At 45.7% G+C, this 25,219-nt stretch overlaps 1 protein-coding gene across 1 annotated transcript in view; it reads right to left on the bottom strand.

Annotated features, from left to right (window-relative positions):
• The window catches only part of Xpnpep2 (X-prolyl aminopeptidase 2), a 36,255-nt gene that overhangs the window by 5,685 nt on the left and 5,351 nt on the right, over window positions 1-25,219 (bottom strand). Inside the window, exons 2-18 of the mRNA XM_008826709.3 lie at window positions 21,963-22,036; window positions 20,404-20,514; window positions 18,612-18,675; window positions 17,526-17,630; window positions 16,971-17,057; window positions 15,579-15,725; window positions 11,452-11,553; window positions 10,722-10,803; window positions 10,215-10,410; window positions 9,032-9,121; window positions 7,610-7,719; window positions 6,942-7,019; window positions 5,338-5,409; window positions 3,404-3,464; window positions 1,760-1,829; window positions 1,105-1,209; window positions 666-725 (exon numbers count right to left, since the gene is read on the bottom strand). Of these exons, the coding sequence (XP_008824931.1) occupies window positions 666-725; window positions 1,105-1,209; window positions 1,760-1,829; window positions 3,404-3,464; window positions 5,338-5,409; window positions 6,942-7,019; window positions 7,610-7,719; window positions 9,032-9,121; window positions 10,215-10,410; window positions 10,722-10,803; window positions 11,452-11,553; window positions 15,579-15,725; window positions 16,971-17,057; window positions 17,526-17,630; window positions 18,612-18,675; window positions 20,404-20,514; window positions 21,963-22,036 (1,614 nt within the window). The remainder of the gene's footprint in view (window positions 1-665; window positions 726-1,104; window positions 1,210-1,759; window positions 1,830-3,403; window positions 3,465-5,337; window positions 5,410-6,941; window positions 7,020-7,609; window positions 7,720-9,031; window positions 9,122-10,214; window positions 10,411-10,721; window positions 10,804-11,451; window positions 11,554-15,578; window positions 15,726-16,970; window positions 17,058-17,525; window positions 17,631-18,611; window positions 18,676-20,403; window positions 20,515-21,962; window positions 22,037-25,219) is intronic.

Raw genomic sequence — 25,219 nt, 5'->3', positions numbered from 1 at the left:
ACTCTCCCTCCCTTATAGCCTATTGTTCTGTTACCCCAGCATTTGATCGGCAACTTCACAGTCTGGATGTACACCTGCAAACCAGCTCACAGGGATAAAAAGAAAGTATGAAAAGCCAGGCATGGTGGCACATGTTTGTACTCTCGGCCCTGGAGAGGTGGAGGCAGAAGGATCAGGAGGTCAAGGCCAGCTTTGGCTATATAGAGTTCAAAGGGAATCTAGGCTGCATGTGATGGTCTCAAAAAACCAAAACAGGGCACCGGAGAGATAGTTCACTGGTTAAGAGCACTGGCTGCTCTTGTAGAGGACCTGGGTTTGATTCCCAGCACTTACATGGCAGCTAACAACCATCTATAACTCCAGTTCCAGGACCAATGACCTCTGCAGGGCATTGTACAATATGGGTGCACCTACCTGCAGGTGATACACATATACACATAAAAATAAAAAATTTAAAAATCCCCCAAAAATAGCAGAAAGAGAGGATATGGGTACAGGGAGGTTGGGTTAAGCCATTTGGGGTTGGAGTTGGGGGAGAGTGCAATGGTAGAGCTTGACTAAACCTGTGCTCAGCATGTGCTGAAAAGATGGGTACACCTGACTGTACTCTCAGATAACTCCACACTGGGATGGGGTGGTGGGGTAGAGGGGCACAAGAGCCATACCAATGGAAGTGAACATGCCCTTGACCATGGCAATGTTGTTATACTGGAATCCCACTGGCCCTGGAAAGGAAGATACATAAGCATGGTGTCAGCTCTCTATCTTACCAGCTTGGAAGCGAGCAGGTTCTAGGAGAGAACAGGTAACTGGAAGGACAGTCCCTAGGCATCTCTAGAAGTGAGCTAGCACTCACCAGATAGGCTTTGGCTTTTATCTCTCTGGGGTCTATGCTGCTTGTCATAGGTCTTTGTTCTCTCTCTGGAATACCAGCTGTGAGCATTCCTCACCTAGCCCATGGAGTATCACTTCCCACAATCTGGGTGACCTTGGGTAGATCATGTATCATGGTAGGTTGGTAATCTCCATGCCTGTGTAAGGCTGTGTCTCATAAGAAGGTATCAGACAAGGGAGAACTTGAGCAGGGGCTCAGAAGATACTTACACTCATGTACACAGAGGAAATTGCCAATGCCATGTCCTGTTCCATGACCATAATTGAGCCCAACCTCCCACAGGGCTCTGCGGGCAAAAGCGTCCATTATTCTCCCTGGAGGGGAAAAGGGATTGCTCCTGCTCAGTTGGCTGGACCCAGACTGTTCTCCTTGGCTCTTCATGCTCAACTGCCAGGGTTGTATCTGAGGACAGGGGCTCTTGCGAGGACACTGGGGTAGGACAGAGTCCTCTGATGGATGAAGTCAGTGAGTAGCTCTCTGGCTAGCCCAGACCCCCACTATCTCCAGCACTCTACATATTGGACACAGTATCTGGACTATTGATTCTACTGAAATTTCTCCCCACTAGTTAAGGCTTAGCATTTTCACCATGACTTCTTCCAAGTATCTTCCATGACTTCTGCAGCCCATATTGGCTTCCCCTACATTAGGAGGCAGGGGACCTGGATGCAAGGCCTGACTTCCCACTAACCCTCTGCAGCACCTTGGGTAAATCAATCTCTCTCTCTCTCTCTCTCTCTCTCTCTCTCTCTCTCTCTCTCTGGCAGATTTTCTCATAAACGTGAGGAAAGGGAATGTCCCACTAGCCTCCCAGGGTGGCAATCTGAGTCTTATAAAATCAGAGCCTAAGCTTCTGAAACCCACCTGATGTAAAAGCAGGAAAGACAAGTCTGGATAGATCTATGCTTCCCATTAACACGCGTGTATATGCTTCCTGGTGGAGAAAGAGGCAAAGGTGATGTGGAAAATAGGAGGAGGAACCAGGGAGTTTCTGGCTGCTTGGCCTAGAAGCAAACAGGAGTAGAGGCTCAGACCCAGGGTATCGGGAGACACACTCTCATGTGTGGTCACTCAGGTTTTGAAAGATGGATGGCCATAGGAAGCTGGGAGGAAGGTGTCCCCAGAGCTGGGGTTGGCGCCATATAGTTGTCTTTGGAAACTCCATGGGCCATTACCATGTGCTGAGGACATGATTGTAGAGGGACTATACAGAGTGGCAGGCAGAGTCCCTGGCTGGAATCCTCTTTTACATCTCTGTACCTCAGTTTCTTCATCTGTAATGAGATACTAACAGTGCCTATTTCCTAAGGTTGTAGGATAAGGTAGACTGACACTGAACACAAGGCAGAGAGCAAATACTCAGGCAAAGTTAAACCTGTTTCTCCTCTGCCCCTGATTATAGTTCAGGTAGGCCATCAACTTCCTATGTCGCCAAGGTTGGCCTTGAACAGATGATTCTCCTGCCTCCACCTCCCCAGTGTGTGCCCCCATGCCGTGGCACCTTCCTCTACCTATTTTTTCTTTTTTGGTCTTTTTGAGACAGGTTCTCCCCGTAGCCCTAGCTGGCCTGGAACTCACTATGTAGACCAGGCTGGCCTTAAACTCACAGAGATCTGCCTGTCTACCTGCCTCTGCCTCTTTTTTTTTTTTTTTTTGTCTTCTTGAGACAGGGTCTCCCTGTAGCCCCAGCTGTCCTGGAACTCACTATGTAGACCACGCTTGCCTCGAACTCACAAAGATCCGCCTGCCTCTGCCTCCTAAGTGCTGGGATTAAAGGCGTGTGCTACCATGCCAGGCCCCACTCCTCTAGTTTTCGTAAGACCTGAAGTTTGGGTTAGGCCTGATCATGTGGTAGGTGAGGCTTCCTGTTGGGGTAGGGAAGCGGGCAGTGGTAGCCTGTTTTGGTCACTGCTGGTGGCCATGTGGTCACTGCCCTTCTACACACACCTGCACAGGCTTGCCATCTGGTGCTCTGAGGAAGCAGACTCCTCAACTTGCTAAACCATGAGCTCCTGGAGGCCTGCATAGGGCCTCGCTCTCTGTTTCTAGCCCAATGTCTGACTCATAGCCTGCTGGCTGAGTACATAAAAGCAGCTTTCTGTCCCGCCCTTCGTCAGCCAGTGTCCCAGCTCCATCCTAGCTGAGCAGCTCTCCTTCCCTGTTTTCTAAGCAGCTGGAGCTCCTTCACACCTCTGCGATGCCCTTTGCCATTTTCCTCCACTAGGAATACCTTTCTCTCCTTTGTGCAAAGCACAGGCTGGAGACATGGATGGCACAGAAGAAATGTCTGTATACTCACAGACTGAAATGACATGAGGATAGGCCTGGCCTGAGGCTTACTGGTAGCTTGAACTTGCTCTCACTTTCCTGGCAATTACTTCTGTGACTTTGGGCAAACTATGTAACCTCTCTGGTCCTTACCTTAGTTTTACCCTTTCAAATGAAAGGACTCTTGGTGAAGGGACTCTTGGAGGAGCTGCAGGGGGGAATTTACGGTCCAGTACTTACCTTTTGGAAGGCAGTGGGGGTACCCCAGTGGACTGTTCTGGTAATGTCTGTGGTCCCGTCCCTGTAAAGAAGGGAAACCAATACATCCCTCTCTGCTGAACACTTGGGAGGAAGGGCCGGGGCCATGTCCTTCCTGTGCATTTTCTACTGTTTGTTTCTACTGGGGTTCAGGTGACAGGGCTGGGATCGGGCCAGGTGGAAAGCAAAAGGAAGATGGAGAGCCAGGCATGGTGGTGCAGGCCTCTAAATCCCAGCACTCAGGAGGCTCAGGCAAAAAGATTGTGAAAGCAAGGGCTACATTGTGAGATTGAAGAGAAGAGGAGAGGAGGGGAGGGGAGGGGAGGGGATGGAAGGAAGGGAAAGGAGGAGGGAAAATGGAGATAGTGATCACTGTAATTGTGCCTTAAGCATCCATGCACCAAAAGGGCCCAGCGGAGCTCTCAAGGCAAGAGCCATTATGTTCTTGGACAAATGTGGTACTCCCACATATACTCCTCCCCCATCCTACTCATTTTGGCAATTTTGTAGCTCTGGGTGTCCTTAAGTCAGTCTAGACTTAAAAGCAAGGCTTCTTCATGGTTTCCTAGGAGACTGCAAGGAATTGCTTCTTTTTTGTTGTTTTAAGATGGGGAGACCAAGGTTCAGAGAGGTGGCATTACCCTAACACTCCCATGGTCACAGTTATTTACCATCCATAGGACACTTCTTCATGTCCTATGGAGACATGGAGGCCGGCAGAGCAGGCTTCCTTATAGATGAGGACACAGAACCCATGACGCTGTGAAGTCTCCCTCTTTAAGGCTTGATAAAGTCATCCAGGAGTTGGAGAACAGGACACATTCTGACTGCATGGTGCTCTCCATTACTAGTATGGCTCTGGCTCAGTGATTTACTCAGAGTTCCAGTAAGGTGAAGTTCTCTCAGAGCCAGCAGGTCTGACTCCCAATCAGTCGCTATAAGTGGTTCCCCTCCACATGCTGAGCTGGTCCCTGAGCACACAACGTTCACCAGGGAGGCACAGAGAAAGGGTTCCAGTGCTCTAGGGTTCCTTGGGAGTAGGTCATGGGGTGTGGGGAGCTTCTTTCTTAGGGGAGAAGAGGAAGTGAGGTGACTATTTCCCTGCCTCACCCTCCTCTGAGCATGCCCCAACTCAACACACCCCCACAAATTCACTTCCTCTTTGCGGCCATCTCAAGTACACACAGCATCAAACTGGTGATAAGTACAGTCTGCTAAGCTGAGCACAAGGCATTCTGGCTTCCCCGTGAGCTGTGCTAGGAAGAAATGAACAGCCTGTGTCTTTAGCACATTCACCCTTTCCCCAGGAAAAAGGCTGGGAAAGCTGCTGAAGCACGCCTAGCTCCTCGCTCTCAGTTCAGCACAACTGTGAGTGATTAGCCACACATCTGGAAGGACTACAGTTAGCATGGCTGTCACATCCAAGTGTTTAGGTTGTGTACTGTACAGAAGAAACACATCTAAATGGTTGTGTCTCTCATCTGCCCTCATCTCCAACCTGACATGGTCAGTCATCTTGCCATAGGGAAAGAGGGTGGCTGAGACATACACATGGCTTTGAGGACATGTAGGCCATGTACCGGGCTTGCATGAGTGGGTGAGATTATGGGTATGTATGTTTGTGCAGCCAGACAGAGCTGTTGTAATAATTTGCAGACTTAAATTACTTGAGCCAGGGGAGTCTTTTCCTAATTTTCACACAGGTGCTGCGTGGGTGCCACCATTATTCCGATACACTGTGGAGGGACCCCACAATGCGAACATGTGATGGCTACCCAGGGCTTCTTCAGCACAGGTCCCTGCTCTCTCAGATGAAGAAGGCCCATGGTCCAGGAAAGGACAGCTTCAGCCTGCTTTTAGAAGCCACAGGATGTGTGAGCTAATAGCTGAGACAGTTCAGGATGGGGTGTACCTACCAGTACTGTCCCCCAGAATCCACCAGGTACATCTCATCTGAGGACAGCTTACGGTGCAGCTCCTTGGTTGGGCTGGGAAGGAGAGTAAACACTGAGAGGGAAGAATCTGAACCCTGCGCTGGGCACACAGGGTAGGCGTGTGGGTGGGCACTGAGGAGAAACAGAGAATCTCCCTCCTGGCTTGCTGGGGCCAGCCTTCCAGGCTCTCTGCTCTGGGGAAATCACAATCTCCCAAAGGACCCTTGGAAAGCACTTAGCTCCTGCTGCAGCTGCTGCCCTCATCACACTTCTGTTTATCCATTTGGCCACATAAGACCTTGTTCCTCAAGGAGGGGAGTGAAGAGAGTTTCAGAGGCCATGCTACTTAGGTAAAGAGAACAGACCCACAGAGGCCAAGAGACTTGTGGGAGGCCCCACGGAAAAACAGGGAGGAGCTGGGCCTGGACTGTCTGTCCCTAACTTCCTGATGCATCTACGAGGGCCCCAATGAGCCAGGGCACAGGAAGGAAAGGGACTTTAAGGGTAGGGCTGGAGGGCAAGATTTTACATGAATGAGGAATACCTACTTTGCCACTCTCTAGCTTTTGTTGGCAAGGCTTGGGAGGCACCAGGGGAGTTCTGAGACATGCCACATCTTTCTTTGGAGGGACATCTGACCCTTTCCTGTCATGCCAACCTGATGCATCTGGTCAACTTGGCCATCTGAATTTTATCAGGCAGGCCTATAGCATTTTGTTTTTTGTGGGGCCAAGCATCTGGCTAACTTGTATTTGGGACTTACTGTGGGGTTGGTAGAAGCAGAGTGAGCAGGTTTTTGTCTGTGCGGTCTCATGAACTTAAAAAAAAATTAGCTAACATAGAGTTTGGCATGGCATTCATGCCTTGTAATCCCAGTACTTGGGAAGCCAAGGCAGGAGAATCACAATTTCCTGGCCAGTCTGAGTTCCAAAGCAAAGCCTTATCTTAAGCGAGGTATGCTGGTGCACACCTATAATCCTAGGACTTAGGAGGTTGAGGCAGGAGGATCAAGAGATCAGGTCCAGTCTTGGCTACATAGTAAGTTTGAGGCTAGCCTGGGCTACATGAGACTCTGTCTCAAAAAAAGAGAACTGTCTTGAAATAAATAGAAAACATAAATAACACAGAAAGTCAAATAAAATCTTCTAATCGCATCTGTGCTTCTCTTGCAGACCTCAGCACCCAAACACAAAGTCCCAGCCTCTTGGGGGAAAAAAGCCCACTCAGGCTGGAGGCTGGAGAGATGACTCAGTGGTTATAAACACTGACTGCTCGTAACCATGGTTGGGTTCCCAGCACCCATATGGCAGCTAAAAACCACCTGAAATTCCAGCTCTAGGGAATCTGACTCCCTCTTCTGGCCTTCACCGGCATTGCATGCATCGGTGTGCTTACATGCTGGCAACCCGCATACAGATAAAGAGATTCCCAACTGCAGGTGACCACCTCCCCTAACAATGCAAAAGCCTCAAATCCTAAATGTGGACTCAAAGTTCAGAGTATTCTCTTCCCACTTTATTCTCTGTGAACCTACAAACAGATCCCCTGCCCACAAGAACTCTAGAAAATTCTTTATCATGAAGTACCTGTAATGAGCCAGGGCAGCATTCAGGCCACTAGCAGAGATGGTTTCAAAACTGGGTCCAGAAGAGAAGTCTTCTTTACTAGACAGGGCAGGGCAAGGAATAGCCAGTGAATGGTCAAGGGACTAAGCTCTGCCTAGAGATAGCTCAACAGAACAAATGAAAGCCCAACTGCCTTCACCACAGTCTCACTCCATTTGCCTCGCACAGCCCTACCTGGTTCCACTTACCTCAGCTTTGCCCTGTCGTTCAATAGAGCTCACTCAAGAACAGTGAACGTTAGACTGTGGACACCGATTCTTCCCCCTCTGCCTCCATTTTACAGGTAGAAGGGAAGAAAGGTAGTTCTCCATGGGCTACATCCTGCACCTGAACCCTAGACTATACCACAAACCTACCGAAACTCTCAAGTGGTCCAAGGGGCCCACTGGCCTGAGCCAGCCTCTCCCAGTGTGAGCGAGCTGTATCTGAGGAAGACGCTAGGGGGTGCTGTTGAGCTGCCGTCGCTTTCAGCAGGGCTGGGGAATGTCTTCCAACACCCCCTGAGTGGCTCCTAGACCACCCAAGAACCTGTCAATTCCATTTCCAAAACAAGCAGGGCTCTTTCTTCCTCTGAAGGGGACTAATTACTCCTCACTTCCCCACCCCCACACCGAAAGATAGTCCTGTACCTTCGGAACTCATTCAGGAGCTCTGCCCCAGAAAACTCGTCCACCGTGCCCAAAGGCACGTTCTTCTCCAGCCAGACTAAGTACCGGATCACAGCCACAGCATCCCGCACCTGGAGCAGGAAGCAAGCAGGGGCTGAGGTAGGCCAGAGTGGCAGCCTCCTCACTTAGGGAAGATCAGATGGCTGCCCTGGGATTGAGCACTCTAAAATCAGGAGGGTCTGCCTGGCTATTGGATATAAAGGATTTTCGTTAATGTTTATATCTGATCATAGTGTGGTCATGTTTTTAAAAGCATTTTTAATTTAGAAATACTTAAATGTTGACAGCAGAAATGGTATGTGGGATTTGCTTTAAAATAATTCACGAGGGCTGGAAAGAAGGCTCAGCAGTTGCAGAGGACTGGGGTTCAGTTCCCAGCACCCACATGGCAGCTAACAACTGTCTGTAACTCCAGTTCCAGGGGATCCTACGCCCTCTTCTGGTCTCCATGGGCATTGCATGCAAGTGGTGCATTTAAATTCATCTAGGCAAGACACTCATACACACAAAATAAAAATAAATAAAAACTGAAAATAAAATAAAATAGTCCACCAGAAAGGGGTGGAAGTGGAGGTCATGCATTGGGGGTTATAGATGAAACACTGGCCATGACTTGATGATTACTCAAACTGGGTAATGGGGACATAGGGAATCTTAGGGTAATTTTCTCTACAGCAGTGTATGTTAAAAAAATTCCCTAAGAATGGACAGGAGACCCCAACCTTAGTCAAGGAACTATAGGCAGCCAATCAATTCTTGGTGAGGGAGAGTTGGTCTTCTTTAAGGGCGTGATGCTAGATAGCACGAACAGGCTCCAGTGGATGAACACACACCACACCGAGGGACATTTGGGTACACTAAAGTTGACCAGATAGGTTTTTAAGGTATATGACAGAATGCATGAAATCCAGCGGGCAGGCTATGGGGGTGGGCTAAGATAGGGGAAGGGTGTCTAAATATTAAGATGTATTGTATGAAATGCACAAAAATTCAATAAAATATTCATTTAAAAAATAAGGTGGAACGACATCAAGGAACACACATACACACACACACACACACACACACACACACACACACACACAATTTCTCCAAAAAAAATTCTTTCAAAATGAAGTCTGTTATCCTAATGTTAACAAAAATATTCTAAAAAGTAAGCCATCCTTTGCCAGGCGAGGAAATCATTATAGCTAATATATATTTAACCTAGGTGGTGCTCAAAGTAATATATATCACCATATATAAACAGATATTAGTATTGATATTTGGTGTGTGTTCCCTGCTTTCACCAAGGGTCTTCCTCAGGTGCCTCTGGAAGGATTTCTTGCCATCCCATCAGACAGAGCTCCCAAAAGTGCATGGAGGCCCTCTGCCTGGACTTACATGGCTGGCCTTCAGGAGGGCCTGCTCCTTGCTGTTCTTCACAGCCTTGATTTCCATCACTGGGGAGTAGCTGCTTTTCACAAGTTTCTCCTGTTGGGAGCAGGGAGCAAAAGGAGGACTTGAAACACCGTCCAGGGAACAGCAGTGTTTATAAAGGACAAGGAGGAAGTCCTAGCTGAGGTGAGACTGTATGACTTGCTGTTGTCACAGCCATGCCCTCTCTTTGGGTGCTCTCTGGCTGTGTGTGTCTTTCCTAATCTTCCACATGCAGCTGAGCCCTCCCTCCTGCATTCCAGGAAGGCTTCCTTGATGAACATTGTCCTGATACCTGCAATTTGGCATGACTCAGAGCTTCCATGGCTCTTGTGATGGTATAAGGTTCTTATATGTATAATGATTAGTATTCCCTGAGTGCCAACTATACCAGTCACTGGACTTTGGGGTACTATTTCTTTGAAATTTCACAGCAACTCTTATTTTATTTTATTCATTTGAAATAGGACATCTTTGTAGCCCCAGCTGGCCTGGAACTTGCTATATAGACCAAGTTGGCCTTGATCTCAGAGAGATCCTCCTGCCTCTGGGATTAAAGATGTGTTCAACTATACCCAGCTCTAATGCTATTTTAAAAAACAGAGATCTAGGGCCTGAGAGATGTCTCAGCAGTTAAGAGCATTGTTTGCTCTTGCAGAAGACCCTGGTTCCGTTCCCAGCACCCACATGGCAGCTAACAATCATCCATAACTCTAGTTCCAGAGGATCCAACATTTTCTGGCTTCTGTGCGTATTGCACGAACATGGATGCACTTACATATATGCACACATAACACTCATACACATAAAAATAAATAATAAATAAAGAATTTAGAAAATAGAGTTCTATAGTGGCTGAGCCACTCACCTGTTACTGTATGGTCAGTTAGTAAAAGAGCCGGAATCAGTATCAGGTTTGGCTGACTCTAAAGCCTCTGCTAGCCTCTGGTTGTATTCTTTCTAGCCTCCTTAAAAAACTGTGCTGGCTCTGTGGACAGACCTCCTCCTCTGTCGTGTCTTAGTGAGGCATAGAAGGGAACATGCTGCACATGTGCTGACTAATCAACTGGCTGAATGGATAAGGAATCTCATTTTAAGTTGATACTTGGTGTACCTGGAGCAGGGGCAGGTCAGGGACTGGCAAACCCACCTTGGGTATCACTTCATAGAGTCCATAGGTGGTATAGCTGAGCCCAATCCAGATCTTCACATTGCCCGAGGCATAGGCTTGCACACTGTCACGGACTTGGCTGTAGTCTTCGAGTTGTACACACAATGGGCCTGTGCAGTTTGTATTCAAGTACTGCAGCGTCTCAGGGCTAAAGCGGCTCTTGTTTACAAACAACCTAGGTGGAGAAGGAAGTCCCAGAAGGTCCTGATTATCTTCTAAGAACAACACAAAGATGCCCACACAGTTCTTTTGTTCTAAAGGTCACAGAAAACCAGCATAGAGAGTCAAGGGACCAGATTTGGGTCCACTGGGACCAGAGTGAAGAGGTCAGGAACAGCCAATGGGAGGTCTCCTAGAGAAGTCTGCTATAGTGGGTACCCAAACTCATGAGCAGCCTGAAGGCTGAATACTGAGGTGGAGTCAGTGGTGAAGGATAGTGTGGAAGTTGGAGGAAATTCACAACAACAAACCAAGGACAAGCTGTACCTGATGGAACAGTTCGTGAGCAGCGTGTAGGAGTAGAAGAAGGGGTTGTAGGGGATGTCACTGCTGCGAAGGTTGAAGAGCCCTGGGAAAAGAATCGTGAGACTCTTTAAGACTGTTTTGCATGGAGGGCAGGCATTTTGGACTCTTTTGACCAACATTTTTCTTTGGCCTCAAGAGTCCTGGCTGCAGCTTATGGAATCTGCCTTTGAATAGTTCTCAATCTTCTTTCACATGCTGAAGAGAGCTATGAATTTCTCCCTTACAAAAATGTAAATAGGTAACATTCAGGACACAGTATCAGTAGGTCTCCAGAATGTTTGAAGCCCTGCTTTAGAGATCGGGCAGAAAGCCCTCAGACGTGGGGAAAGAGTGAGGTCACTCTGGGTGTCAAAGCTGTGAATGTGAGTGGCCTGGGATGGTGGCCAGGCCTGCTGGAGGTGTTTGTTGACCCTCTTCCCCTTAAGGAGACAGAAGCACTCTGCTGCTGTGGACTATCCATTCCTCTAGTGGCCTGTGGGCTAGTCCTATTTGCTTGTTGCTCCCTGGCTTCTTAAGTCTGCAGCCCCAAGCTGCTGTTCTCTTCCCCCTCTGAATTTCCACAGGCTATGGCTATAAGACCTCATAGCAACTGGTGGATATATGGTTGTTTGAGGATAGACTCCGTGCTACAGGGCCCAGGAGGCTTGGAGGGGAGCCACAGGACCTATCCATGTCCATAATCCCTACTCACAGGCTGTCTCATCAAGTGCTGACAGAAGGAGACCTGTTGGAGCCATGGTATGGTTCTGCATGTAGCTTCGGATGACAGATACTTTTTCCCGCCAAGTGCTCCCTAGAAGGAAAGGAACCCAAAGGAAATGTGAGTGACAAACCTTGTCTTTGGCATGGGGTTCCTGGGAATCTCCCTGAGTGTAATAGTTTTCCTTTATGTCTGGTGCTGTGGGTGGAACCCAGGACCATGCATGTGCTCTACCACGGAACTACCCCAGCTCTCCATGTTTCAAAAAGCAGCAGAACTCTATTTTCAAACAAACTCTGACTTCTGTGGTCATTAATGATATGGACCCTGGACCCAGACAGGGCTTCTAATCTAGCTTTCCCATTACTAGCTGGGTGTGACCTTGGGCAAATTACTAGATGCCTGTGTCAGATTTTGCATATCTGTAAGAGGAGGATGGGTTATAATAGTAGTATCTACCTCAATAGGTTTGCTACATGACTCAAATGGATTAACAGTTATAAAGCACATGGAACAGTATATGTAGAGGTGTCTGAGTACTTTCTAAGTCTCATGTTGCTTTTTTTTTTTTTTGAGACAGGGTCTCTTTGAGGTAGCCCCTGGCTGACCTCAAACTCACAGAGATTCACCTGCCTCTGCCTCCCAAGTGCTGGGATTAAAGGTGCATACTACCATGCCTGGAGCATGCCTGGCCTGGGGGGGGGGAGTTACCAATAAGCATAGAGAAAGAGCAGAAGTGCTGCTCTAGAAGGATAAAGGGAAAAGGCTGTGGGCATATTCAACTCTCCCCTGTTGTAACTCAAGTAATTAATTAATAATTCACAGACTCTGGGCTAAGCACTTTGTGTGCATTGTTTTAATTATTATATGTCCCATTTTACAGATAACGAAACTGAGGCTCAGAGAGGTAAAGTGAGTTACTCGGAATTTCATAGCTAAAGAAGGGGAGCTGGAATTTGAACCCATATCTGTGTGATGACCTAGCCCACACTTCTAAATTGTATGGATGCTGTACTCTCTTAGTAACATTGTATCTGGTACTGTCCTTTCTAAGATGCATGTATCTGCATGTATCTAAGATGCATGTCCTTTCTAAGATGCTGTACTCTCTTAGTAACATTGTGTCTGGTACTGTCTTTTCTAAGATGCATGTATCTGGGTTCCAGGACTTCAGCTTTTATTTCTATCCCTGCCTCCTCTGAGGCATATAAAGGGTTTCTCTCTAGGCAGGACCAAGAACTTTTTTGTCAAAATGACATAAGTATTAAGACTCCTACTTGGGCCCAGATACAAAGAACAATAATAATCAAATGCCGTTAACAAACTGTATGCCAACAAGTAAAACTAAATCAACTAAAACCAAAGATTTGAATATGATATACATTTTAGGTTTATTTTATTATTATTAAAGATCTAATGTAAAATGTATCTTTTTAGCCTATGTAAAGTACATGATTCTGTTGGCTTTAAGTATATCACGGTGTTGTGCAACCATCCCCAGTACCTAATCCTCATCCTCAAATGTTTTCAACATCCCAAAAGGAAACCTTGTCCCCATTAAGATGTCACACCCTGTTCCCTCTTTTTTCACTAATCTACTTGCCGTCTCTGTGAATTTGCCAAAGCTGGGAGTTCCATATAAATGGAATCATATATAGTCTTCTTTCACTGGCTCCTTTTAACTTAAAAAATTATGGTTTTTGTTTTGTTTTGTTTTGTTTGAGACAGGGTCTCACTATGCAGCTCTGGCTGGTCTGGAACTCAGAGATCTACCTGCCCCTGCCTCCTAAATGCTCAGATTAAAGACATGTGCCACCACCTGATTTAGTAGCTCATGCCTGTAATCCCAGTACTTGGGAGGCTGCTGCAGGGGGATCACCATAAATTTGAGGCTAGCTTGGGCAAATAGTGAGTTCCGGGTCAGCCTGGGCCACAGAGTAAAACTATGCCTCAAAAATAAAAGAGGGCCGGGTGTGGTGGCACATGCCTTTAATCCCAGCACTCAGGAGGCAGAAGCAGGTGGATCTCTGTGAGTTTGAGGCTAGCCTGGTCTACATAGTGAATTCCAGGCAAGCTAGGGCTACAAGGAGACCCTGTCTCAAAAAGATAAACAAAACAAAACAACACAAGTACCCAGGTTTAATTTACAGCACCCACATGGCAGCTAACAACCATCTTTAACTCCAATTCCAGGGGGTCTGATGCCCTTTTCTGACCTCTGTGGGCATTGCACATGTACATAAAAACACATGTACATAAAAATAAATAAATAAATAAATAAATAAATAAATAAATAACCCAAACCTCCCAAACCCTCAGCAACATAACATAAAACTCACAAAAACACAGGTTTGTGAATATAATACATTTTAAGAAAACAAAATCACACTTAAATGGTCTGATGTTTGAGTAGCCAACTTTCCATGTTCTTTCCTTTATCCCTGCCCCTGCACCCCAGCTTTAAAACCTGCACATGGCTGGAGAGGAAGAATCTCTGTTATCTAGGCTTCTTGAAACTGAACTCTGTTCTTGGGCTTCCACGGCTTTTCCTTGAAAACTAGTGATGCCTCAGCATCCCCTAGCTTATGGGAAATGACAAAATCCATGTGAATTCTGTCCCAATTCCTGGTAGATTGTTCCCTTTTATCCCCACCTTTTCCTGGGACAAATATGACATTTGTAATCTGTATAAGATGAGTGGTATTTATGATCAAATACTTGTAGATAGCAAGTTTCTTTAAAAACTATGTCAAGGGGGCTGGAGAGATGGCTCAGTGGTTAAGAACACTGACTGTTCTTGCAGAAGACCTGGGTTCAAATCCCAGCATCCACATGACAGCTAACAACTGTCCATAACTCCAGTTCCAGGGGATCCAACAGCTTCTTCTGTCTTCCTTGGGCATTGCATGACACGGGTGCACTTACCTACATGCAGGCAATACACACATACACATAAAATAAAAATAATAAATAAAATATTAAAAAACTATGTCAAGGTACGTAAAGAATGATTCTGCAAGTTACATAGGAACAGATAAAGAAAATTGGATACAATTTCTACTTCTTTCATCATAACCACAATTTTGAAATTTCCCTGTTTTCTTGATTCTTTTCTAAGCCAGAAACAATACAAGAATTTGCGTGTGGAAAAAGATTGCTCAATGTGACAAGGAACCCAACTGCATTGGCTCATTCAAATTTGTAGGGAGATAGGGGTGGTTAGTGACCAAGACCCTGATTCATAATCAGTACCCTAGCTCCAGGCAGGACTTAGTTACTACTTACAAGAAACATACTGCATACGGATCTTTTGCAATGGATTTAGATAATCCCAATGAGGTCATGGTTAAAGACATTAGAATTTCCTGGGTCAGTTAACCTTCTTGTTGTGGTCCAGTCAAAACCTGAACCTTTTTCTGTGCCATGGACCAACACTGAACTTCTTTACTTCTTCTGTCAAAGTCAGTCATCTCCCAAATCTAAATTCCTCACTACGGTAAAGAGTCAAATGACTCAGTACACATCAGTCTGCACTGCCAAACAACTCTTAAGGCTTAAGTTTTTTTTTAAGTTTAAATTTTATGTGTTTTACATGTGTTTATGTAAGTGCATGAAGTTCGTGCACTGCTGTCAGAGGCCAGATGAGGGCGGTGGATTCTCCCCTGGAACGGGGGTTAGAGATGGTTGTGAGCCAGCATGTATGGGTGCAGAGAATGGAACCCGGGTCCTCTTCGAGAGCACCAAGTGCTCTTAAATGCTGAACAATCTCTTCAGTTTCTAGAAAGCTTTAAAAAAAAAAAAAACCAAAACCTTTCTTTGACTCTCTTGTTCCCTTTCTTTCTGCTGTAACCCCTGTCTTTAAATCCTAATACTGCTTATTTCAGTATTTTCTAAACATAGTCTGAGCACCTTTGGACTCTGTGAGCAGAGGGGAGGACAAAACTCTACACTTTAACCAAGCATTTCAGGTGACTCGGGGACATGGTAAGTTTTATGAACAATTACATTTGTACTTTGGTTAGTAACATTTTCAGGAAAAAAGAAAAGCGGCACTGAGTCCCCATGTTGGTAGGGACCCCTGACGGCACGAGTTGGGAAGAATGGGGTTACAAAATCACCTGTGAATGCTTCCGGGAGGGCATAAATAGGTGGACTTAGCACTGGGGGCCTCTCTGACCCCCATGCCAGGTCTACAAGGTTGTCTGTAATGGATACCAGGTGTCTGTTGGAGTCTTGGAATGTCCTATCATAATCCTCCCAGGAATCTGCAGAGACAGGAATGAGTCATTTGCCCCTTGCCCAGTTACACCTCAGGGAAAACCAATCCAGGCAAAATTAGTTCTGCAACCCTGCCTTTGCTTGGCTTCTGCAGCTGGAGCTGCCCAAAGCCTGCCCCAGGAGTCTGGCCTTTGCCTGTCTGAAATGAGTACCTTTGCCTTACAGTGTGTCTCTCATCTACCTCTTTCTGCTTTCCAAGTCTAATTGTCCTGAGCCCATCTCAGTCAGTGCTGCACTGCCAAGTGGCTAATCTTGTCTATTCCCACCCCCCTTTGTACTAAGAATTGAACCCAGGACCTTGTGGATATTAAGCAAGCATTCTACCACTGAACTGCATCCCTGGCTCTAATCTAGTCTTTTTATTTTTAATTTATTATTGTTATTTTATGCTGTGTGTGTTGTACCTGCATGTATGTAAGTGCACCACGGCCGTGCAATGCCTATGGAGGCCAGAAAAGGACATTGAATTCCTTGGAACTGGAGTTATAAACAGTTGTCAGCCACCATGTGGGTACTAGGAATCGAACCCAGATCCACTGTAAGAGCAGTCAGTGCTCTTAAATGCTGAAATAGCTCTCTAGCCCTAATCTGGCATTTTTAAAGTGCCAGTGATTGGGGTGGTCTCTCTGTACCACTAAGCATTTTCAATAGGAAGCAATGTCACCATTCAGAGGAATGGTGATGGTCATTGAATAGGTCAACAAGGAAAGTAGTTTGGAAGTAGAAGCCTTTCAGTGTGTCTTTATGAAGAGCCTATCTTTGATAGCATGGGCTGGCTGGCCAGCTGCCTAGGGCCCCGGAAATCAGGGAGCTGTATTCCCCAGGACCCTGTTTTGCTCAAAGCCCCCCCCCCCTTTTTAAACACTTTTGACCCTTCTAAGCTACCTCCAGAAAAGTTTTCCAAGTGATTTCAAGTACCATAATAGAGTGCCAGGACCCAGAGGATGGTTCTGGGGTCAAGGATATCTAGGACTATTTATCCACTGAATCTTAATGAAGCCTTAATTCTAAGTCTTCTGGGTAGGCTTTCTGTACTCATGACCTTTTCAAAAGTTTGTATTCATTCTTTTAACATATTTTCATTACACAATCCATGAATATATCTTTGTTGCAAAATATTTCTGCAACCACAGCTTCAAAATTCTCTATGGTCACATTGCCCTATATCTAAGCAAGTATGTTTGTTTACTCCCAGAAGACTGAGCCACCTTCATTGTAAGAGAAGAACATACCAACAGAGAAGAGGAAGGGGTCAAAGCCCACACGTCCTCCAGCAGGGATTTCAGTAAGGATCCAGGTGGCAACGGAAACAGCATCAGCTGAAAGATAGGAAGGAGCCGGGCGTGGTGACGCACACCTTTGGTCCCAGCACTTGGGAGGCAGAGGCAGGTGGGTCTCTGGGAGTTCAAAAGCAGTCTGGTCTACATAGTGAGTTCCAGGTCAGCTGGGGCTACAGGGAGACCCTGTCTTATAAAGAGCGAGCGAGAGAGAGAGAGAGAGAGAGAGAGAGAGAGAGAGAGAGAGAGAGATATTCCTCTCCAGGACCAGTCTCACACCCAGACAGACATTTGTCTGTGATAGTTCTATCACATGTGTTCTTTATGTCAGCTTCAAAGGTCAGAGATGGATTCATATTACCTGAGCTTTCCACAGAGGCTGGAGTATAGCCACTCATCTATATTTCCCCGAGCTTTCCACAGAGGCTGGAGTATAGCCACTCATCTATATTTCCCCAAACCTAATTTGGGGTCCGGGGCTGGGGGACCAAATCCATGTAGACCTTCTACCTTCCCTATGGAGCTCCCAGTTGCAGTCCATCTGCCGCTCAGCCTGAGTCCAGTAGCGACTGTCAGTCCAGACAGCTGCTTTCCCCAGGGTCACCACAGCAGTACCTGCACAGAGTAGAGACGTCTGAGGTGAGGGTGAAGATGAAAGTGAGGAATGCGACTTTGTAGGTGATGTGTAATATAGTACTGGCTCTGTGCATGTCACAGGGGTCTCTAGACTAAGCTTATCCCCCCACTGGAAGGAAGAGGGGTAGGAGATGTTGAGGACAGTCTTGCAGGCAGTCAATAAACAGAGCTCCCTGGACCACACATCTGTGCTTTATGCTGTAGGTCTCTATGGAGGGCCTTTCAAACTTTTAGCAGGAAAAGAATGCTCTTGGCTTCTGCCAGTCTAAAAGAGCTAAAGCTGCCTGTGGGTGTTCTAAGGAAAGATAAGACTCAGTGACAAGACTTGAGGGCTGATAAGGACATTAAACTAGAGGCATATCTGAGGATTGGTGGGAAAACAAATCCAACAACTGTGGCAGTGAGAATTAGGGCTCACAATGAGGGAGGCATAGTACCTTGAAGCTCAGGAGGAATGTGAGAGGATCAACAAAGAAAGCTGTCTTTCATTTAAGGGAACAGGATCGGGGTGGGAGGCCCCTTCAGAAACCTAGACATCATTAAGAGCTTCTGTGTTTATGTCTCATTTGGCCATGCAAAGTGATGTTGTCTGTAAAAAGATCTGCAAAGTAAAACTTTATCCCCAAATGAGCCAGCATGTGAAGGGAAGAGCAGGTCGATAGAGTGGAAATAGCAATTATCTCAGAAACCAAGCTTAGAAGACTTCGCTAGGCCTGGCTGTGGCAGAGGCGGTGAGTATGGGAAGGAAGCCAGGAGGGCCAGCTGCCTCATTTCTGTAAAGACGTGTAGCCAGTGGGGTATGAGGTATTTGACCTATGAAACATGCTGGTTTCATGGGAGCTGGGGAGACAAGGGTGAACACCAGCCTGAGGTGCTGCTAAGGACCCTGCCATGCCAGGTCCTCTGTGACCACCTCAGGTGTACCAGCAGAAGCAATGAGGGTAGGTAAAAGGCTGTTACCTGTAGTTCCCGTGAAGCCTGAAATCCATGCACGCCTCTCATCATGTTTGCTAATGTATTCACTCTAGGAAATCGACAACACTATCATTAGCTTTCTTCATGGAGTCAGGTGCCACGTGGAAGGCCCCAATTACAGTCCAGGTTTGTTTTTTTTTCTGTCTTGCCACAGTGGGCACCTCTTCCAGGAAGCCCTTTGAAACTCCCCCAGTCTGCTATCTTGATTTCCTTTGAAATACTGTATTTCTTAGCATCTAAAGCCTGCAATCTAGCACTAGACTTGGGGTTGTATTAGATTATTCTGCAAAATTTCACACCATGATCAGAGTGCAAATTCCATGTAGTCTAGGGTCATGCCTTTTGGTATTTCCCTCTAACTATCACCTCTTCCTCCTTACTCTATCAAACTATACTGTATACTTCATCAATAACTTCTGCACAGGGCTATATACATTTTATAATATATTATGTAATATATAATTATATAATATACACTACTGGCCAGTTGGACCTCCATATTCATGGATTCTGTATCTATAGCTTCCATCCACCTTGGGTCAAAAATACAGGGAAAACTGGGTCTGTATTGAATATGTACACATGTTTTTATTGTCATTATTCCCTAGGCAAAACCATATGGCAACCATTTACATAGATTTGCATTGTATTAGGTGTTACAAGCTATCTAGAGATGATTTAAAGCATGTGGAAGGATAGGTATATTATGTGCAAATACCATGTCATTTTATATAAGGGACTTGACTAGTTATTCTTTTGGACTGTGGGAACCAAGGGATGACTGTGTGTTGGTCCTCATAATCCTTGAAGACATATCATTATTATTTTGCTTAAAGACGTTCAGATACATATCTAAGGTTCTTTTTTTTTTAATATCTAAGGTTCTTAAGCATCTCCAGCAGGTGGGAAATTAACTTAAGCAAGTCCATTAACACTGAAAATGCCTTTTCTTCCAGCTGGGCTGCTGTGGGGAGGCTGGATGGGGTGGAAGCAGAGCCACAGGTGGGAAAATGTGGACTGTCTAGGTGGAATTGCTATTTGAGGGAAAATAGTTTTTAAACAGACCACCTTGTTTGCTGTCTGTCCTCTCCCTCAGCCTATCCCCAAACTTGTATAGTCTAGCACTCTTGGTCATCACAGTGCTCCATCCAGCATGTTCTGAAAAGACCCGGACCAGAAGGGAGCTTAGAGTTCTTCCTGGCCCATTCCCAGCCTCTATTCTGGTCACTTACAGCAGGGAATCCCCTAAACATTCTTTCTAGTTCTACTACCTGGGAATTTATCAGAGTCTATTCTGAAGTTGTTTTAATTTGTTTTACACTTATTTGTGTGTATGTGTGTGCATGCATGTGTGCATGCAAGCGTGTGTGTGTGTGTATGTATGTATGTGTGTATGTGTGTGTAGATTAGAAGACAACTTGTGGGAGTTGGTTCTCTCCTTCCACCATGTGAGTTCTAGGAATCGAACTCAGATCATCAGGCTTGGTAGCAAGCACCCTTATCCATTGAGCCATCTTACTGGTCCCTAAAGTTGTTTTATAGTATCATTTCTTGAGGTCAAGGCAATTTGGTCATGCCTTTCCTCTCTTGTAAAGGAATATGTTCTCTCAGTTGCTCTTAAACCACTGCGTATGAGCTCTCCATTTTCATCCCTTTGATCATCAAATGTTTTCTCTGTCTTCAGCTTCTGAGTCTTACCAGTCTCTTGTTTTTGACCTATGCTTAGAGGCTAGCCCCAGGTAGGTGAGAGGGTGAGGGAGATAGAGCTGGTCCTTACCATGTGTGCATCTGTGTCTGGAATGATATAGGCAGAGAGATTCCAGTTCTGTATTTGCTGGCGGAGGGCTGCAAGCCGTAGTGTTGTATTGACTGCAGTGACTGGCAGATGCTGACAGAATGACAAACAGATACCAAACACACTCATTGGTCAGAGAAAATGATGCTTAGGACTTGCCTTTAGGGGAGCATCCAGCTTCTCTTAAGAGTGAGCTTAGGAGTATTTAAGCTTTTTGGGACCCAGGAGAGGTGGGGTGGCTGCTGGTATTATTGTTGGCCTAAATTAAGATGTCTGTACTGAATGGAGATGGAGGTGCTATAGAGCTTCGAGAAAGACTGTGTGTGACAATCAAGGGACCTGAATGCCCCCTGAGTTTATGGGTGAGAACTATAGGGATCTCAGCTCTCGTCCTGGACCAGGATGTGGGAAAGCTCCTTTGGGGATATCTTGGGCATTCAGTTGCTAGATTTAGCAATGAAAGTACAGGGTACTGACCTGGTCATGTTTGACTTTCAAATAAATAAAGAACAATATTTTAATATAAGTATTTTCCATGCACCATTTGGAGCACATTTTAACACTAAACTTTTAGTTACCTGCAATTCAAATGTCGTGTAGTTTTTTATGGCACCTCTACCTTGGGTGTGTTTCTACTAATTACCCATTGGTTCTGGGTAGCAGAGAAGAATGAATGAAGACCCTAGTAGTTTGTGCCCTTTCCCAGAATGACTGTCCCCCAGCCAGACATTTTTATAAAGGGTCTTTTAACTTTCTACTGAATACTATGGGTTTCATTGTTGCTGTTGTTGCTGTTGTTTGCTTTGCCTTATACTCTACAAGAAAACCAGGTTGCTTTTAATATGAAAGTGATGTGGCTTGCCCATCCATCTGCTGGCCCTAGAGGTCCTGTGAAGTTGCCATTGCTTATGTTTATCTTGTGGCTTAGAGTACTACAGCTTGCCCACCTCCTCACACTTTTGGGCCCACCCCTGCCCTGGAGATCTTTACTCACTCTGGTTGTGGGAACAACCACTCTGGTATCCAGCTGGGATGCTGGCCACCTTCTTCCCTTTGGATCCAATCTGCCAGGCCTTCTGATTTTCATACTGTAAGCCTCACTCTCTTGCCGTTCACCTGGCTCTTCTAGCCCACTGACTTCTGCCCTCCTCCGTCTGTGCTTCCCTCTTCACAGTTTCCTTCTAGAATTGTTGTTTTTATTCCTTCCATCTTTCTCCTTGCCTTTCTCTAGCCTCTGGTAAAGGCCTGCTGGGGGGTCTCCCTGCCCACCCACCTTCTCTTCCCTCCACTTGGGTGTTTCCCAGCCCCAGACCAGAGAAGGCGTACACAACAAGCTATGAAAATGAGGGGGCTCAGGGGTCGAGTGCCCATAGTGGGTGTGTTAGACATTTGAGCCTCTGCTGTTGGACTTTAATAAAAAAACAGGGGCCCAAGAGTGCAGAAATTGGGAGAAAGCCTGTAAGGGGAGAGGTTAACAACTGAGCCAATAGAGGATGGAAAGGGTGACAGGGTGTCTGGGGTATAGAGGGTTAAGACCTCACCGGAGGGTTGGTTGAACAGTTTCTCACATCCTCTCTTCCAAGGAAACCAGGGTTTGGGTAACTCCAGACACTTGCTAGGAAATGGGAGAAAAGTCTAGGGTTATTTGGGGACCAGAGAGCTTTCAGAATGAAGGGACATCTTCCCTCAGCCCACAGGGCCTGCATCCTTTGGAATATACCATGCTGGTGAAATCTACTTAAGGATAAAAATAATCACATTTCATGGGAAATCAGGCTACATTGGATGGCACCCTGGGTCACAATCAAAGAAAGCAGTTTCATTGACAAGTGATTGCTACTTTTGGATGGGTTTCAGTGCTCATTATATCATTTTTTTCTTCTAATCTAATTGGGTCTTTTCAGGGTCTAGTGAAGTGGAAAAGTTGTGTGTAAATTAAATTTTTGTAATCAAATTTTCTTTGAAATGCTCTAGAGGATCTTGCTAAATAATCACCTCCACCTTCATTTTAGCCTTCTTTAAATCTAATTCTCTATATATTAGGTTCACTTAAATTCAAGGCTCACTTGTACCATTTCCTACAGTCTAAATCTCTGCTTATCATTTGAGGAGCATTTTAAATATAAGACAACAATCCTAGTCCGACATCATCACCTGGTGGGGAAAGGTGGCTTAGCATTTAAAGAGTTCCTACTGTGTGCCAAATATGGAATCCAACAATTTACAGCTGGTATGATGGTAGACACCTGTAACACTAGCACTTGGGAGGTGGAGGAAGGAGGATCAGGAATTCAAGGTAAACTGGCTACAGAGTAAGTATGGAGTGGGCCTGGAATAAATGAGACCCTGTCTCAAAAAACAACACAGAACAAAAAAGACAAGTTCAGCAATGTAAGTGTTGCTGTCATGTGCCACATGACACCACTGAGGCCTACAGTTACATGTACAGCAATGACCCTGTAATATTATATAGTTTAAAGACATTATAGCCATCTCAGTTTTTAAAGTACATTCCAGGTATTTGTACAAAGACTTGGCCTAAAGGTATATTTCCCATCATTAAGTGACTACAACTATATCTCATCTGATATTCATGACAACCCTTTCATATATGTATGATGATTCGCTTCCTACAATGGAGGAAGCCAAGGTCCAAGTAAGTTTGGTAATTCAGGTTTTGTCACAATGAATCAGTGGTTGGATGGGGATTTGAACCCAGAACCCAGGCCATCTAAATATAAATGAGGGAGTGCGGTGATGGTGGTATAGCTTGGTGGTAGAGCACTTGCATGGTGCAAAAAGAATCTTGGTTTTAATTTTCACTCACCACTACCAAAGTAATAGGGGTGCCCTATCCATCTTTTTATTAGGTTAACCAAAGGAGGTGGTACTCAAAAGTGGGCTGCTAGAAAGGGGGTAGAGTGTATGGAGATCTAGTTTCCAATTTAGGCTCTGCACCAAATTTGATGTGATCCTTAGAAAGCAACCTAATATTCATTAAGCAAATGTTTCCTAAGTACCTTCTATGTGCTGGGCACGGGGCTAAGTCCTCTCAGTTTTGGGCCTGTGTAAAAAGAGGGGGCTGGACTACAGACCTTTCCTGCCCTGAAAATTCAATGATGTCTGACAGTATTTGCTTCTATCACCTGATTTTTAGAGGGCAGACATTCCTAGAGGGCCGTGGGGGACTGGGTACAGGAAGATATCACACTTTAACCTTTGGAGTGGTTTGATCTACAGATGCAAGGAAGGTAGCTGAGCTGTAACACCATGAATGCCCTGTCTAGAGGTCTTGGCCTCATAAACTCAAGGCGGAATGAAGCCCATACTGTTACTCTAAGAACATGAGCACCCACTTCTGTAGGGAGAGCTGCCTGGCAAAATGGCAGGGCCAAGGTGCCAACAGAGGAAGCAGGATCTAGCCAAGCCATATTCCTCTGGACACTGGGATCTGACATTCTCTGTGTTTTCTGGCACAGGGCTCGTACTGAAGATGTACTCAGAAACTGGATGCTGAATTAAGGAACAGGTCCTGCTGACATAGAGCAAAGGGAAGGGAGGCTTCCCTAAGACTAGGAGTGGGGGTGGAAGGCTGAACTGCATATCTAGTTCAAAACAAACAGCATCTTACAAGCCACATAACATTCCTTCCTTGAGCTCTCTTCTTGGCAACACCTCAGCATTGACCTTCAGTATCAGTCCTGTCCTCTTCCGGCCTTTATTACCCAGTCTTTGCAAGAATTCTGCTACTAGAACCTTCAACCTTCCTTTCTGATCACCTTTGAGAGCTGAATCAGATTCCTTATACCCCACCCTTGATAGCTGATCTCCATGGCCTGCCTTTGGCAAGAATCTTGTTAAATCTTTGGGCGTGGGCAGAGACAGGCAGATCTCTGTGAGTTCAAGGCCAGTCTGATCTACATAGCAAGCTCCAGGCAAACCAATGAGACCCTGTCTCAAAGAAACAAAACAAAACAAACAAACAAAAAACCCCAAACAAACAAACAAACAAACAAAAAAACCAACAGAAAAAAATCCTGAATCCTGGGGGCTGGAGAGATGTCTCAGCAGCACTGGCTGTTCTTGTAGAGGAACGAATTCAGTTCCTAGCCTCCAACTGGTGGCTGACAACCTTCCCTAACTCCAGTTCCCAGGGGATCCATTCCAATGCTCTCTTCTGACCTCCGTGGGTATTACACAACAAGTACTCTTACATACATGCAGGTAAAACTCTCATGCACATAAAATAAAGATTTAAAAAGTCCTGTTAAGTCAGTTTTAGCAAGAATTCTCCAACTCTGAAGCCTTGAGGATTTCTCTTAGTAACTTTCAGGATATCAAATTCCCCAGTCCTCACAGGTTATAAATCCCGAGAGCTCTGTGCTGTGTGCCATACTTGTCTCCCCTTCTGCGAGGCCCTAATGCAGTCCTCTTGAAGACAATCTTCCTTTCCATCCCAGTGAGTACTACAATAATTTTGTCATGGAATGGAAAGGTGCCAAGCCAGATTTGATCCAAGTCATGAAGACCCTTCAGGGGTCTTTTGTTAGGGTTCCAAATAGCAGCAGCTTCCCCCCTCCCCAACAGGGACCTACAGACTTTGGAACCCAAAAAAGGAAGCTTAGCTGATAAGCACCTTGACCTTTGAGGTCAAGAAGAACAAACTCTGCTGAGAAGCAGCCTGCCTTTCCTCTGACCTCCAAAGATAAGATAAGCAGATTTCCTCTTATCTTAAGAGGGAAAAAGCAAACACTTCCAGACCCTAATCCTACCTGTTTTCCCCTTCCTTCTTTCTTCC

Source organism: Nannospalax galili, unplaced genomic scaffold (genome assembly GCF_000622305.1).
Source record: "Nannospalax galili isolate Female #2095 unplaced genomic scaffold, S.galili_v1.0 scaffold371, whole genome shotgun sequence".
Classification (NCBI taxonomy): domain Eukaryota; kingdom Metazoa; phylum Chordata; class Mammalia; order Rodentia; family Spalacidae; genus Nannospalax; species Nannospalax galili.
This window is presented reverse-complemented; position numbering and strand designations above follow the sequence as displayed.